The sequence below is a fragment of the Pelophylax lessonae genome, assembly GCF_965119305.1.
Source record: "Pelophylax lessonae genome assembly, chromosome: 10".
In the NCBI taxonomy this organism is placed as follows: Eukaryota; Metazoa; Chordata; class Amphibia; order Anura; family Ranidae; genus Pelophylax; species Pelophylax lessonae.
The window spans coordinates 48,037,521-48,054,718 of record NC_138777.1 but is presented as its reverse complement, the minus strand read 5'-3'; the positions used below and the strand labels follow the sequence as shown (position 1 = coordinate 48,054,718).

At 40.8% G+C, this 17,198-nt stretch overlaps 1 protein-coding gene across 1 annotated transcript in view; it reads left to right on the top strand.

Moving 5' to 3' along the window:
- The window catches only part of RAPSN (receptor associated protein of the synapse), a 73,543-nt gene that overhangs the window by 44,294 nt on the left and 12,051 nt on the right, over positions 1-17,198 (top strand). The window contains exons 3-6 of the mRNA XM_082270444.1: positions 7,183-7,341; positions 11,215-11,313; positions 13,733-13,855; positions 16,244-16,297. Coding sequence (XP_082126570.1) covers positions 7,183-7,341; positions 11,215-11,313; positions 13,733-13,855; positions 16,244-16,297 — 435 coding nt within the window. The remainder of the gene's footprint in view (positions 1-7,182; positions 7,342-11,214; positions 11,314-13,732; positions 13,856-16,243; positions 16,298-17,198) is intronic.

Sequence of the window (17,198 nt, the reverse complement as noted above, 5' to 3'; positions counted from 1 at the left end):
ATTTATTACTTTTAGGCCCCATTCACACTAGTGCGACTTGTCCAGAGATTTTGGACCGCAAAATCGCATGACAAGTCGTTTTCCATTATTTTCAATGAGCCCCATTCATATCAGTGCGTTTTGAAGTCGCACCGACTTCAAAGTAGTTCCTGCACTACTTTGCCACGATTTTAATGCATTTTGAGGCATATAGCCTTGCCATTGCTTTCAAAACCGCGCCGCGAAAATCGCGGCATATCGCGATAAAATTGCATCGCATAAGTGTGAATGGGGCCTTATGCTGCGCTATCGTTTAATATAATAATGTGATAGTTTACATTTTTTTTTGAGATGTGCAAAGAGCGATCACAAAAACAATCCCCCATCTCTTTGCGGCTTCAAACCAGACATGTGTATGAAGCAGCCCTGAGACGGACTACCTTATTCCAGTTTTAGCTGTAACTCTGTGAAAACAGTATTACCTTTTAAGTAACATAGCACACATTCCCGAAGGGGTTTGGCAATGACATTCCTATAGTATGAAGACAGCTAAAGTAACCAGATATTGGTGAGCCAATAAGGAACTATAGCATTTCCCCTTCAGCCATTGACTTCTGAAGCCAGTGGATCGTAATACACATTTGTTCTTTTTTAAAAACAGAGTTTTGTCCATACTGTCCAAAGACAGAGCATAGCCATACTGCTGATTTTTAAATAGACTCCGAATAGTAAGGATCCATAGATAAGCATCAAGAAGTAGATATTCACATACTACTGGATTATGCACAACTATTCCATGTTGCATGTGTAGTTTACACCATAGGGAATCATTTGGGTCAAAAGTCAGCTCTGTGTATTTTAGGAAAGTGAATCTTTCTTCAGCCTCTGAAAATAAGCCTAGATTACCGAAAAAAAAAACTTTTACGCAAGTGCTCTGCATGGGCGTCCGCAGAACTTTTTTCAGGGGGGGGGGGGGGGGCAACATTTTAAGGTCACCCATGCTCTGCCCCTTTTCAACAATGTCATGAATGGGAGGGGCTTAGTCATTATACTTATTTTGAGTATTTATTCGTAAAGAGCAAGCAGCAGCATTTCTTTTTAAAGCATTTGTTAACCTAAAAAAATAAATGTATCCTGTTCCCTTAAAGCATTTTATACAGCACAGTGCTTGTGCTGTGTAATTTGGCCCCTTCTATCGCCTAAAATACCTGGCTGATCCTGCCTGGCTATGTCCCCCCCTCTGTAAACTGACCACACTATACCATGGCTGCTGAGCCCTGACACTGTGGTCAGTTTACGTGCCTCCGTCATCCGCAGCCTTCCTGTCCTCCTCTGTCCTCTCTCCCTACCTGTGTGCTCCTGTGGTATCATTTAAAGTTTCATATCCTGTCTACAGTCTGTTTAATATTCCTGTGTGCCCCTGTGTCTGTGTTTTATAAAAATAAGCCATTCTTTACAGGTTTTCAGAGCGCCACTCACGTGACACGCCGCCTCTCTCCTCCTCTCAGCCTCTCCACCTCTTCTCCTCCTTCCCTCCCGACTGACATCAGAGAGGAATCCTGTGCCCCACCGGCTGCAGGCGGCTTTTAGACAGGGAGAAGAGAGAACCGACGGGTCACGTGAGCGGCGCTCAGCCCTCTGAAAACTGGTAAAGAATGGCTTATTTTTATAAAACACAGACACAGGGGCACACAGGATTATTAAACAGACCAGACAGGATGGTATGAAGTGGCTTAACAATCACTTGAAAGGGGGAAGTTGAGATTCCAGGGGGGCATTTGTCCCCCCTTGCCCCTACCTGCGGATGCCCATGGTGCCCTGAGACTCAAGGTGTTACCCACCGAAATCAAAGAACATGACACAGTCTATACAGCTAACACAGTCCTTTTACCCATGTAGCAGGCCAGTTTAGGACTCCCTGGGGCAGTTAGCAATGTGATATGCCATTAAAAGACATATGTGCACTTTACAGTTATGCTTCCTAGGAAAATATGGAAATATGGAATGCCTCTACTAATAGAGACCGGATATGTGCATAAATGTTGCAACAGCTGAAATCATTTTTATAGAGGCTCTGTGTGTATTCTAGAGAATGTTAAGCCAGACAGAAAGTTGTGGAGGGGATTTAAGAAAGTTATCTACATGGACACCTGCTGTCTATTGGTGGGGCTGCCCTGCTTGGAACCCCCACCAATCAACTATATTACCCTCACTGTCAAGTAGCCCAAAGTCGTGCACATCTAATAATGCAGGCACAGAAACCTGTAGCATTTCAAAGTTTTTTTCAAGTCATGTGTTCATGTGTGCAAGCTGCTTACAGATTAAGATGTTATGGTATTTACATAGTTGCATAGTTAGTCCGGTTGAAAAAAGAAATCTAGTACATCCAGTTCAACCAATAAAAGGGGGAACAATTATACCATCCTTCATACACAATCATCCACCCATAGTTGATCCAGAGGAAGGCAAAAAATAAAACCCCAGCAAAGCATGATCCAATGTTCTCCAGCAGGAGAAAAAAATTGTTCATAAACCCCCGAGAGGCAATTGGATATTCCCTGTATCAACTTTACCTATAAATTTTAGTATCCAATTATATTATGTACATTTAGGAAATAATCCAGGCCTTTTTTAAAGCAATCTAATGAGCTAGCCAGAACCAACTCTTCAGGGAGTCTAATCCACATTTTTACCGCTCTTACTGTGAAGAAGCCTTTTCATATTTGAAAATGGTAAATCTCTTTTCCCCCAGACATAAAGAGGGGCCCCCTTGTCCTCTGTGATGACCTTAAAGTGAAAACTGAAGACCAAGTTCACTATATGGACCACTTTGTTGATCATATCCCCCCTTAGGCCCCTTTCACACTTGTGCGACTTGTCCTGCGATTTGGGACTGCAAAGTCTCATGACAAGTTGGACTCCATGATTTCCAATGAGTATCGTTCATATCTGAATGACTTCAAAGTAGTCCCTGCACTACTTTGGGTCGATTTTAATGCGTTTGAGGTCTAAAGACATAGGCATTGCTTCAAGTCCAGTCAAAATCTCGGTAAAATCGCGGCAACAAAATCACGGTAAAATCGCACAACTTTTAGGTTGCATAAGTGTGAAAGAGGCCCTATTCTCCTCTTCCCAAGAGGGAATAAATTCAGTTCTAATCTTTTCTTCATAGCTGAGCTCCTCCATGCCTCTTATCAGTTTGGTTACCCTTCTCTTCACTTTTTCCAGTTCCCCGATATCCTTTGTGAATTGGTGCCCAAAACTGAACTGCATATTCCAGATGAGGTCTTATTTTTGATTATTAATGATTTGTAAAAATCAATAGTACAGCACTCTAATGCATAAGTCGTGATTTCAAATAGACATCAATCCACTAAAGTGCATAAAAGGTTATCAATGTGTAACCAAAAAAATAACTGAAACAGTCTAAATATAAAGATGCAAAATATAGATTTATAGTCCCACAACCCGTTAAGGAGTCTTCAAGATAACCAAGGTGAAACCATGCACTCTCAGGCTCTGCTTACTGGAACAGATGTGACCCCCTAATAAGAGCGGTCTACAAGAGCTTTCTTTAACATAGCAGACCCGGCTATACAAACCCAAGAATGTTCCTTCCAGAAAGGTAATCAAACAGCGCCTCCAGAAAGGGAAGTAATATCAAATTCATCCACATAAGTGATAAGCTTCCATATATTTGTAAACAGTAAAAAAGTAAAAAATCTGCGCTCAATTGAATGCCACAAAATGACAGCAGCCACTTACTTAATTATAATACCAGCTTATGAACAAACTAAACAAAATATAAGCAGCTCTAAAGATGGATATAACAATACAAAATAATAAAAAGTGCAAGCGGGCAAATTGTGCTAGAATAACCTCCTTAAAATTGCATAAACGGTCAGATGATTTGCTAACAATTAATATAACAACACAGAATAGATAATAAAGTGCAAATAGTGCTAAAATAACCCCCTTAAAATTGCAAAAAGGTTTGTATGGCTTGCAGACATACAAATACTTTGCACATAAACGACTAGTGAAACAGCACAAATCAATAAATCAGTCTGTGAAAGTCCATAAGTAGTGAACAGTCCTTAAGTGGAAGAAATCAACCATCCAAAAAGTGTACTGTGCGATGAAAACGAAAAGGGGATCCATCACCAGCAACACCCTCTTAGCGTATTTGTAGGATCATAAATTATAATGGTCATATAGGCCAAAGATATAGCATGAACAGCTGACCATCCAGTGAAGAGCGGTAGTCAATCGTCAACGGATCCCAGCAAGTGACTCAAAAATGTAAAGAAAATAAACTGCCACAGTGAAGCCCATCAAGTATTCAGACTTTTATTAAAAGTAGTAAAAAGTACTTTGACGTGATTTGTGTTCAGCATATATATAATACAATATGGATGAAGGTTCCAGCAAGCTGTCAGCTCATACACGACCGCTGGGTAGTGGCTAGGCATGCATGATATCATCACCTCCAGGCAACTCCCTACACATTTCGTCACCAATTACGTCTTCGGGGGTGGGCCCATTTAGCACCATTTGCACACTTGTACTTAATCTATTCTGTGTTGTTATATTCATTTTTAGAAAACCATATGATCTTTTAGGCAACTTTAAGGAGGTTATTCTAGCTCTATTTGCATGCTTGCACTTTAATTTTTTGTGTTGTTATATTCATCTTTAGCGCTGCTTATATTTTGTTTATTTCATTTTTTGTAAAGCTCGTCCTCAAAGCCAAAACTGGACTTCCTCTGCTGCCACTTCCAGCAATGTCTCCTCTCTACTTCCTCATGACTCACCACTCACCTGGAACTTCCTCCTGATTCATTTCTCACCCAGAACATCCTTCGAGAGGTGAGTCAGGAGGAAATAGGAAGGAGACATTGATAGAAGTGGCAGCAGAGGAGGTCCAGTTTTGGCTTTCGTTTGAGGACGAGCTTTACAAATATACTGGAGCATATCGCTTATGTGGATGAATTTAATATAACTGCCTTTACTGATGGTGCCGATTTGATTACCTTTCTGGGAGGATCATTCCTGTCTTTGTGATGCAAGGTCTGCTATGTTAAGGAAAACTCTTGTAGACCACTCTTATTAGGGGGTCATACCTGTTCCGGGAAGCAGAGACAGACAGTGGATGGTGTCACATTGGCTATCTTGAAGACTCTTGCTTCCATCACAGGTTGAAGGAATATAAGTCTTTATTTTCCTTTTTTATATTTGGCTGTTTCAGTTTTTTTTGGTCACACATTTATAACCTTTTATGCACTTTAGTAGATTGATGTTTATTTTTAATTTCAATTTATGGATTAAAACTCTGCAATATTGATTTTTACAGTTCATTAGGTGTTGGGTATTAGGACAAGGTGTACAGCTGCTATTTACATTTTTTTTCCCTAGCGCAGGTTCCGCACTATTTTTTGCCCTCCTCATTAAAAGAAATGGGATTCCTCTGACAGCTTCTGTCTTTCATTAATCCATGCTGTCTGCTGCTTAAAATATAATTTTCCAACAAGAACTCATCTGTAGTCTTTTATTAAATTCTCCAGTATCTTCTTATTGGAATGCCTTCTCACCTACAAGCCGACTGTCCTGGGACAAAGGAACAATTGGTTGTGTTGGATTTTTCTAGGTATTTTTTTCATTGAGCGAAACTAGTGCTGGGAAACTCCTTCTACTACCTCCATCACCTTCTTCCCGCACCTTCATCCATATGCATGCAGCATATATAAGTACACTTGGCCAGTCTGAGTCTGAGTATGCATACTCTGTCCCCCAATCAACATTGATAGTTTTATTTCTCATGCTGCTAGCATTAGTAATTACATAGGAAAGTACATCTCATATTTACTTGTTTTAAACTTTTTTTACATTTCTTTACTTCTAGGTTTCTTGCCTAGGCAAATTATGTCATTAATCCCAGGAGTCTTCAGGGGAGGAGGAGCTAAGCACACTCTCCTGCATGCATACTTGAGCTAAGGGCGGGAAGTAAATGCTACATCAATCATTTGCCCTTACTCAAGATGGTCACGGCCAGAAATTCTAGGGGGGTGTTTTTCAAAGTGATTTCTCACCAAAATAAATCATGGCGACATGGATGGATGGGGGCGTTTGCTTTGAATATTAAAAATGAATTATATAGTATTTTTGATTTGTGCTGCTCAGATGCAGTGAAGATTCGCTTTAAGGAAAGATTTTTCAATAGTTCAATTATAATTGTCTGTCTTACCGCCATATAAAAATCCACTTCATTTAAAGGAAAAAATAATAATTTTAACTTTTTAAACTGCTATTTTATATCCCCTTTTATATGTTTATAGACAATCTTTGTTTTACAAATGAACATTTATTACATACCAAAAGCTTCCCAGAGGGCTATGAGTCATTACAGCAGAGCAGCTTGCTTTGCAGCTCCCTTTGTCTTATTGAAATGTTAACTGGGGTGTCTAATATGAGAGTAGTTACCACTCTTTTTAGCACAGAGAAAGCAATATGTTTTATTTGTGAAAAAGAGACTTTGGCTCAAAATAAGGCCAGTAAATATTATCTAATATTTCATACTATCATTTTATTTTTTTAGTCCTAACTGTAATAAATAAACATACATAGAAAACTACTTTACATTCCCTTTAGGGCCTCAAGTATGAACTATGTAATGAAGTTGGTGTTTCCCTTCCAGCACCCAGTCAGTTTTTCATAATGTAAACTGTGCAAGCAACAGGGAATAGAGTATTTGATTGTTTACTGGATAGGAAATACAGAAAATGATACAGTCTGTCCTCAAACATACGGTAAGGCCCATAGTGATTTATCAGGTAACTGTAGGGAATTCCAGATTTTGAGCAATAGCCTCCAGGTATCTGTAGATAAGCAGATAGAAGTACCTAGCAGGGGATGAGCCAGATATGTTTTCTTCAATATTTTTCTAGAGGTTGCATGAGACAAGATGCTCACATCATCAACTGGACTACAAAAACCTATAGATAAAGATGTCTTCTATCTAGCGATTTATGGGCCTCTCCTTATCTCCGGCAATCCTTCATATATTGTATCGTAATCTATTATAAATGTATAGCTGTGACAAAGTATAAATGACTCTGCACTATTTTCTGTTATTCTCATTCTCTTGTTTACATCAATGTAGTGGATCTGTGCTCCTCCATTCAATTTTTTGTATCTTCTCCACAGGACTTTGAGAAGGCCCTCTTCTTTCCATGTAAGGCAGCTGAACTGGTTAACGACTATGGGAAAGGTTGGAGTCTGAAATACAGAGCGATGAGTCAATACCACATGGCCGTGGCATATCGTAAGCTCGGTCGTTTAACAGATGCGATGGAATGTTGCGAGGTAATACATCTGTACCATGTACCTTGTTCTGTGGATAACCATGTAGGACCCATCCTTTGTCAGCACATTGGCTCTTAGGCTGGCCATGCATTATATAATTTGTTTCTTCAATTTCCTTTATATTTACCATCAACTATGTAGTAAGGGGTCTGCTTGATTGCATAAAAATCAAAAGTGTTTAGTTTTGACCTTATATTGTATGGTGTTGCTAAATCTAATGGAAAATTGTAAAATGTATGGCCAGCCATCATAAAAAATTCCAAAGGGGGCATTTGTTCCCTTTGCAAAAGATATCCTAGCACTTCTGGTTGAGTCTATGGGACTGCAAGTGAAGGTTAATCTCCCTGATGGGACATAGATGGCAAAAAACAATAACTGTGTTACAAAAGAATTCTGGTATTCATTTTTTTACATAGCTACATTGGTCAAGCTTGGACCAATGCAACAGGGATCCTTCTAGAAGCTGAAAATTACTGTAGTAGACATCACTACTATGGTGATCGCCACTAGCTTCCAGGCTGCCCTGTTGCATTGTGAACACAAGAGGTCGGCTGCTGGGAATGGTCGTCATTCAGAGAATGCTTTGCGTTTTTCCCAATTAATGCAAAGCATTCTCTGATTAAATGAGGTGGAGAATGTGACATCACCACTCCACCTCTCTATCTTGTCCAATCAGAGAACACTTTGCATTTATTGAGAAAATGCCAATTGATCTTTGAATGGCACCTGTGCCAAACGGCCAACCTCCTGTGTTCACAATGAAGCTGGGCAGCCACTCGGGACAGGACCCCTAAGAAAGTGGAGATCAGTGGAGTAGTGTTGTCTCATTCCCAGGTGCAAAGTATCCTGTGCCTTCCAGTGATAGCAATGGCGAATTGTATTCCCATTTAGCATTCCTGTGCATCGTGTCCCATATTTTGTACACTACTCTAGTCCTTTTGTGTGTACATTCATGTGTGCCCCTATATTTTGGAGGGATCCAAATACTTTTATTTATCTGTGTGCCACTTAATGTGGTTTCTATCTTAATTCATCTTTTATCTTTATTTTTGTCCATTTTATTTTTCGTGATAAAACTACATTGTGGTATCTTTTAAAATCTTGTGATGCTAACCCCTCTGTGTTTTACCTTTACTAAGTGTCGTGTACTATATTCTTGGCTTCTTTCCCTGCCAAATAAACTTTGATATCATTGTTTTCACTGTTTTTAAGTTTGTCTGTGGGATGTCTATTGGTAACATTTGAAATTTATATAGGATTTTAGGAAGTATTACCATCTTAACCATATTTATTCATCCCAGCCATGAAAGGGGCCCTATTGATAGATTTTTAATATCTGCTTTTATCCCATTTAACATGGGGATGTAGTTGGCATGATATCAATTAGTAAAAATTGATTAGTAAAAAATAAAAAGTCCAAAAATTTATCTCGTAGTTTGTAAACGCTATAACTTTTGCGCAAACCAATTAAGATACGCTTTTTGGGATTTTTTTTTTTTTACCAAAAATATGTAGCGGAATACAAATTAGCCTAAACTGATAAAATTTATTAGATTTTTTATTGGGAATGTTTTATAGCAGAGAGTAAAAAATATTTCACAATTGTCGCTCTTTTTTTTGTTTAGAGCGCAAAATCTAAAAACCGCAGAGGTGATCAAATGCCACCAAAAGAAAGCTCTATTTGTGTGAAAAAAAGGACATCAATTGTATTTGGGTACAGCGTCGCACGACCGCGCAATTTTTTGTTAAAGTAACGCAGTGCCGAATCGCAAAAAATGGCCTGGACATTCAGGGGGTAAAGCCTTCCGGAGCTGAAGTGGTTAAAGTTCGATAGCTCCCCGTATTTTTTTAGTTTTTTTATTAAATTTGGGAGGGTTATTCTAGGGTTAGTGATGTAAAACAGGACGTCATCGGCATATGCTGCTACTTTATGTTCTTCAAGTCCCACCTTTGCTCCCCCTATGTCTATGTTATCCCAAATGGTGGCAAATAATGGTTCCAACGACAGGGCAAACAACAGGGGCGAGAATGGATACCCCTGTCTTGTCCTGTTAAATATTCCAAAAGGTGGAGAGAGCCTTCTATTTACTTTTACCGAAGCTGTCGGGTTCCTATTTAGTGCTCTAATCCATTGATTCATCCTAGGGCCAATATCTAATTCTTCCATTGTTTCCAACATAAACCCCCAGTCCACCCTGTCAAATGCTTTTTTAGCATCTATCGACAGTAGTAGATCAGGGGCCTTAAAACCTCTAGATTTTTCTAATAAGAGTAACGTTCTTACCCAATTATCTTCCCCCTCTCTACCCCAAATGAAACCCGTCTGGTCTGCATTAATCCCTTTAGGCATTTAACTATTTTAATCTAGTTGCCAGAACTTTTGCATAAAGTTTTATGTCAGAGCTTAATACCGCTATTGGCCTGTAGCTAGAGCACAAAGTTGCATAATTTCCCTCTTTTGGAATAACCGTTACGAACGCTAGTAATGAATCTGCTCTCATTTCCTTTCCTTCTACTATCCCATTCATATATTGTATGTACATAATTTTGGTACTAATGTTTCCTTAACCACTTGCCGACCAGTCACGTTGACTGTACTGCGGCAAAGTGGCTCGATTCCGTCCAGCGACGTAGACGTACGTCGCTGGACTCCTCCCCCTGTAGGCGGCGCGCTCCCGCTGTTTTCAGTCACAGTGGGAGTCGGGCCAGGGGAGGAGCAGCGGCGATCGTCGGGGAATCTAGTTTGGAGATCCACCCCCTTGTGTAAACAGAGCGGGCGGATCTCCTAAGTGACAAACAGTGACAGATTGCAGGGTTCAGCATAGCTGAACATGCGATCTGTCCCTGTGTCACTCAGTCACCTCCCCCCACACACGTTAGTAAGCACCAGGTATACATTAACCCCTCCCTCTCCAATAAAGTTAACCCCTTCCCTGCCAGTGTCATTTTTACAGTAACAGTGCATATTTATAGCACTGATCACTGTAGTAATGTCACTGGTCCCCCCAAAAGTGTCAAAAATGTCAGTCAAGGGTCCGATCTGTCCACCGCAATGTCGCAGTCCCGCAAAAAAAATCGCAGATCGCCGCCATTACTCGTTAAAAAAAAAAACACCAAAAATTACAGAAATCTTTCCCTTAGTTAGTAAACGCAATAACTTTTGCGCAAACCAATCAAAATACTCTTATTGTGATTTTTTTTTTACCAAACATAGGTAGCAAAAACAAATTGGCCAAAAATGTAAAAAAAATTTGATTTTTACTTTTTTTGGGGGGGGAATTTCATATAAAAAATGTTAAAAATATTGTTATTTTTTCAAAATAAACGCTCTTTTTTTTTTTATAGCGCAAAAAGTAAAAATCGCACAGGGGTTTAAATACCACAAAAAGAAAGCTCTGTTTGTAAGAAAAAAAGGACGTAAATTTCGTTTGAGTATGGCGTCGCACGACAGTGCAATTGTCAGTTAAATTCGCACAGTGCCGAATCGCAAAAAGTGGCCTGGATGTAAGACAGCAAAATCCTCCAGTGGTAAAATGCCCTGTAGTAGCGAGTGGTAAACTCATCGGAACATGAAACCAATGTTCTAAAATAAATACTCTTTGCTTTTTGGCGTTGGCAGTGGTCTTCTGTTTTAGGAAAACATTCTGTACCTTGCTCATCCTAAAATTTACAAAGAGACTTGCAGGAACACAGACATAGATATATGACAGTCATGATCACATACCTTTACAGTCTTGAATATTTCTAACTGATCTGATAATGGCTATTTAGTTGTAACACACAGTTAGTGTAACATAGAATTACATCTGCTCTGGGTTTGATATTCTGCAGAATGGACAGGTGTACTTTTTAATGTTATCTCTTTGATTTAAGGAGTCAATGAAGATAGCAATGCAACATGGAGATCGTCCACTTCAAGCTCTCTGCCTCCTGTGCTTTGCTGACATCCACAGAAGTCATGGGGACATTGAGGTAATTGGTACTAAGGAAAGCTTAAATTTCTAATTGAAGAACTGCTGTAAATGATTTCTAAATGCTTAATCCAAATTTTCACCCAATCTGCCTTTTACTTGCCTAGATCACAGCATTCATTTTTATTTCACCTTTTACCTGTAGTGAGAAACAGCTTTTATAATTCCCTGTGATGTCCTCACCAGGCTTGTTATATTCTTGCAGGGCAGCAACTAGAAGTTCAGTTCCTACTGGTGTAGGCAAGCCCCCAGAACTATATCTCTCAGACCCTCCTCTCTCTACACAGTGTGTGGCCAAGCTCCTGGGATTGAGGGCAGCAGCATTGTTTTTCTGGGAAATAATCAATGTATGCAAAAGGGGAGGGACAGTGAGGGGAGGGGGGTGAGCAGAGTTATGCAGTCTAGCAGACAGGGCTGAAAATGCTGGTTGGGAACAAGAAATTTGGGGCACACTAGATTTCTGAGAGATCAACAGGTATAATATTGCATTTTTAGAGGGCTAAAACATGGGGAAATGAGCATGTATTGGAGAGATTACTGATTTTTTTTTTTTTTTGCACTGGCCTGCACTTTAAAGAGAACAAGTAATTTCTTTAAAACAGAACTGCACCCAAAATGGGAAGTACCGCTGGTTTGCCTTCTCTTCCCTTCCTCGCCACATTTGGCACTTCCACCTGCATTGCCTAGGCGATCTGTGCGGAAGTTCACCCCTTCACCCGCAGCCCTTTGGGACACATCACAGAAGACTGCTGGTCTATTCACAAAGTGCAGCGCAGAATGCGCTTGCGCAGTGGGAAGCCGTCTGTGAAGGGATCCAAAGCCCAGTGAAGAACTGACTTGGGTGGGGACAGCGCTGGGCCCTTGACAGGTAAGCGCCCTTATATTAAAAGTCAGCAGCTACAGTATTTGTAGCTACTCACTTTTAATATTTTGTTGGCAGACTTTTTAAGAACTTTCACACCCCACGCTTTTTTCCCACCCATCCATGCTACCTGTATTGCTGGGCTTTCATTAGCAATCATACCACCTGCCCATGGGATGCAGCATTATTCTGCTGTGATCCACTGATAAGGTTTCAAGGTCTCCCGTGCTGCCTCTTCCAGGCTCTGGTAGCCAGGCCCCTAGTGAAATACAGCAACTCTGCCCATTCATCACTCTGTGAATAAGCTCCCATAGGATACAAGAGAAATGGCCGCACACCAAGCGATGGCTCATGATGAAAGGCTTTATTAAACAAAAATGCAAGGTACAGAAAAATGGATGGTAGACATGTTTCACACGACTCACAGCGTGCTTGTTCAGTAGTGAAACATGTCTACCATCCATTTTGCTGCACCTTGCATCCTTGTTTAATAAAGCCTTTCATCGTGAGCCATCGCTTGGTGTGCGGCCATTTCTCTTGTATCCTGTTTGCGGTGGCGATCCGAGGTCCTGCACCCATGGCTGGCTGTGAAGTTCCAACTGCCTGAGCGGTGTACATCCGTTTCTCTGTGAATAAGCTCCCATAGCCTCCTGGGATATCCCAGGACTAAAAGGGATATCCCAGGAGGCTGCAGCAGTGGAGTGGGGTGCATGACAAAGGTAAGAATGGCGGAAGAGGTTGGGGGCCACAAAAAGGAAAAAAAAAAAAAATAGAACAAACCTGAGAAAAAAAAACATGTTGTTTAGCTAGTGATGGGGTGGCTGAGGTAGGAACTTAAAGTCCCTTTCTTGGGTGAAGGTCTGCTTTAATAGCATGTAGCACTTAGTGCTGTTTCCTCTCTAGTAAAAACGGATTCTTCTCTGTGTCCCCTCCTGTTAGTTCTTAGGGGATAAGGGGCCCGGGAGAGCCCCAGGTCTTTGAAAACTTTAGCAACTCCCTGCCTTTGATCTACTTTTTATATACATATCCATTTTCTGCACACTATCAGAAGTTTGAACGTGTTGCTAAAATTTGATAAAGCAGAGAGACCTAAAATCCATTATAATGATCCAAAGCTGAATTCTCTCCATTCTGAATCTGAAATCAGTATGATATTGTAAACTCAGAGTTGGTAGTAGAGGTATTTAGGGGCAAACAAAGGTTAGAATGTTTCCAGAGGCAGAGTTGACATTCTTTAAAAAGATAATTGTTTAAGAGAATGTAAATCACAGGCTTCAGGGTAAACAGAATTGGTGGCACTGACAAAACCAATGACTGGCTGGTCCAGTTTTGTTAAATTGTATTGTCTCCTCCTCTTTAATGGTGCTTGCTGGATGTCCACCCTGAATGCAGACAATTTGACGTAAGAAACAATATTCAGAATACATTTTACTGGAAACTAGAACAGGCACATTTCTCAAGTCTTGGTGATGTTTCATTTGGCTAAACCTAATGAACATTGGTACATTAATACGCTACATGGTAAATGATAACTTATAATTCTGCTTTGTCTTGTCAGAAAGCAATTCCACGATACGATTCTTCTATGAGCATCATGACGGAAATTGGTAATCGATTAGGTCAAACGCAAGTGCTGCTGGGAGTCGCCAAGTGTTGGCTACACCAAAAAGAAATGGACAAGGTACAATGAGTTTTATGAGAGGAAGTTAGGAAAGTTGTTATGCTAATAAAGCCAATGCACCTAAAGTGTATCTAAAGCATAGTATCTACCTTATTTTAGTCTTGGGTTGAGTATGTAATGGCTTTTGCTGTCTATGTCTGTGGGGAGATTTCTCCCCAATTCCAGTCGACAAAAAAGAAACAGGCGAAGCGCCTCTAAGTGCAGTACATTTATTAAAGTAAAAGCATACAAGATAATGGCAACTCACAAAAAGGTGAATAACAATCGGCTCGATCTGGAGTCAGACGGTGAGTAAGCAGTCCGAAGACCAATTCCGGGAGAGTGGAGGAGATGGAAGAAACCTTTCCCGTGGATGGAGATGGAGGACAGAAAGATGCCGGCTGCTGTCTTCCGGGACCGGCTGGTTCTCTCGTGGTGGGCTGGAGTGCAGCGTCAACTGCGTGACGTCAACAGGGTCAAGTGTTCAGTGAACACTTGAGAAAAGAGCGCGCATGCTCCCCACGAGCTTGGCGCATGCTCTGAAGCGCGTCGTGTACTCCTTGACCCTGTTGACGTCACGCGGTTGACGCTGCACTCCAGCCCGCCACGAGAGAACCAGCCGGTCCCGGAAGACAGCAGCCGGCATCTTTCTGTCCTCCATTTCCATCCACCGGAAAGGTTTCTTCCATCTCCTCCACTCTCCCGGAATTGGGCTTCGGACTGCTTACTCACCGTCTGACTCCAGATCGAGCCGATTGTTATTCACCTTTTTGTGAGTTGCCATTATCTTGTGTGCTTTTACTTTAATAAATGTACTGCACTTAGAGGCGCTTCGCCTGTTTCTTTTTTGCATCGTCCACAGATTTGTTCTTCCTGTGTGGTGGAGCTGGCCCTTTGCTTGCAGATTCAGACCCATCCTTCAGTCTCATCACCTTCATTGTTATTTCATCTCATGGATTTCACCTATCTTCTTTTTCATGCCATATAGGTAATCTGTTCTTACCTGTTTATTGTACCATTGTTATCTTGTCATATCCTTACATTGACCCTACCACACCAGACCAGAGCGCCAGTTAATTCCTTATTTTGTCCAATTCCAGTCCCAGACCCACAAAAATAAGTGAAAAGAAAACTACTGTTAGATAGTTGTCACAGAAGCAGATGTCCCTATTAGAAGATTTCCCATCTATTCCCGCTCTTTTGACAGTTGCAAAATGTTAGATTTCCGGTCACTCTCTGCCCTTGTTACAATGGTCACCTGGACAAAGGTGAAGGTGAATCTACCTATCCTGTGAATACAGACAGTAAAAAAAACTAGACCGAGATTACATTCTTTCCCACTGTATCTATTTAGTATTCTGCTTTTGTAGATAGTGTGGTCTTCTGCTGTTGCTGGTGGGGTCTCCTACTGTTGTAGCCACTGTGGTCTTTTTCTGCTGTAGACCATGTTATATTCTGCTGCCGTAATCATTGTGGTCTTCTGCTATACACTGTAGATGGTGTGGTCTGATGCAGCAGATGGTGGAGTCTTCTACTGCTGAGGACAATGTGGTCTTCTGCTGTAGCCAGTCTGGTCGTTTGCTGCTGTAGATGGTATAGTCTGCTGCTGCTGTAGACTGCTGTCTTCTGCTGTCGCTGTTGTGGTCTTCTGTTGTTGTAGAAAATGTGGTTTTCAGCTTGCAGAGTCAGTGTGGTGTTCTGCTGCTGTAGATGATGTTGATTTTCTGCTGCTGTGAAGGTTTAACTTACTGTGCAATCCGATATATCCCTCTGTACACTTATTGTATTGGACCTTTATCTGCAAACTGAGTTAACTGTTTTGTTTGAACCCATGTCCTTAACTCATGGAGCCAACAATAATTCCTTGGTCAGCATTACTTCGATCTAAGTTTTGACCACTTTAATGCTTGGTTGGAAACCCATTGAACTTCTTGACCATGTCTGCATGTCTTAGGTTGCACCCACATGATCTGCTATTTGTGTTATTGAGGGGATGTAAATAATAATGTTGCCACTGAGTGTGTGAAAGTGTTTGCAGGATCGAGGTTTGCTCTCCCTAATCATGAGATGGATATTCTGGCAGCTGCAAGGGGTGAATACTGATAGTTCCTCTGGCGGTGTCATGGGGCCCCATTTTGATTGATGTTGTTCTATAGCAGATGTGAGGTGTATGATGAAGTGCACATTAATCCACAGATGGTAAGCAGTGGTCTGGCCTGGTATGTACTTGCAGTCTATCTGGAATATGGAGGCAATGTGATGGTATGTCAGGGGGAGGGTGGAAGTTGTAGACTCCGCTATGCGCTGCATCTGTTCTGTCTGTAATCAGGTCAGCCTTGGCTATGGCAGTTACACAATAACAAGAATTTAGTCCTGGTTCTCTGCCTGACACGTGTGCTTAATCTGCAGGCCCTGGATGGACTCCAGAAAGCCCAGGAGTTGGCAGAAGAGATCGGCAATAAGGTGAGGCAATTGAGATTAGTGGAGAGATTTCTTCTATCCCACCTCCCTGAATCCCTCACATGATATCCTCTCCTCTTTCTTTCCCCTATAATGCTCTCAATAGTTTATATTACTCATCATAAGAAATACAATACTTCTCAGCTGTTATATGAGTATCGTTTATAGCAAAGTATTCTGGGAGCAATTTCTTTATTTCTCATTAGAATTTATATACTTTTAGGGCTTGTCTCTCAGTCTTTTCCTAAAGGGAACCCATCATTCTTGGAATTGTGCATGATTCTAAATATTCTTTAATTATTAAAGGAAAACTATAGGCAAAAACTTTTTTTTTTTTTTTTCATTTTGGAAAGAGTAAGGTCCCATTGTGTCCCATTGGGGAGATTTTTCTTCACTTCCTGTCTCATAGCCAAAACAGGAAGTGAGATGAAATCTCTGGGAATTAAGGGTATCTCTTGGGGACCCCCAGGTCACCTGAACTAGTGTCCCCATCTGAAGATTTTGCCTCTAGAACATTTCTGGGGACAACCCAAAATTTGGGATTTTCTTTAACTTTCACCTTTAATGATAATGGGAAGCAGGACAAATAGAAAGGATGGATCTCCCTAACATGGGACACAGACAGAAATAAAAACCTGACAGGTGTTTTAATCCCTCTCCACTCTATCCAAAGCGGAAAAAAAAAAAAAAAAAGTTTTGCCTTTAGTTGTACTCTAAAACTGTACATGTTTATGTATGAAAGATTTATTTTATATGAGTCTGACTCTTCAGCTTGACAGTTGGGTGGGGGTTCAACTAAAGCCTAATAGTTGCTGCTCTGTCCATATAATTATTTATAATTATTTACTTTCCTCTTAATTATGGCTCTCTTTTTTTATATTAATTTCTTGCATGCTCTTTCTTT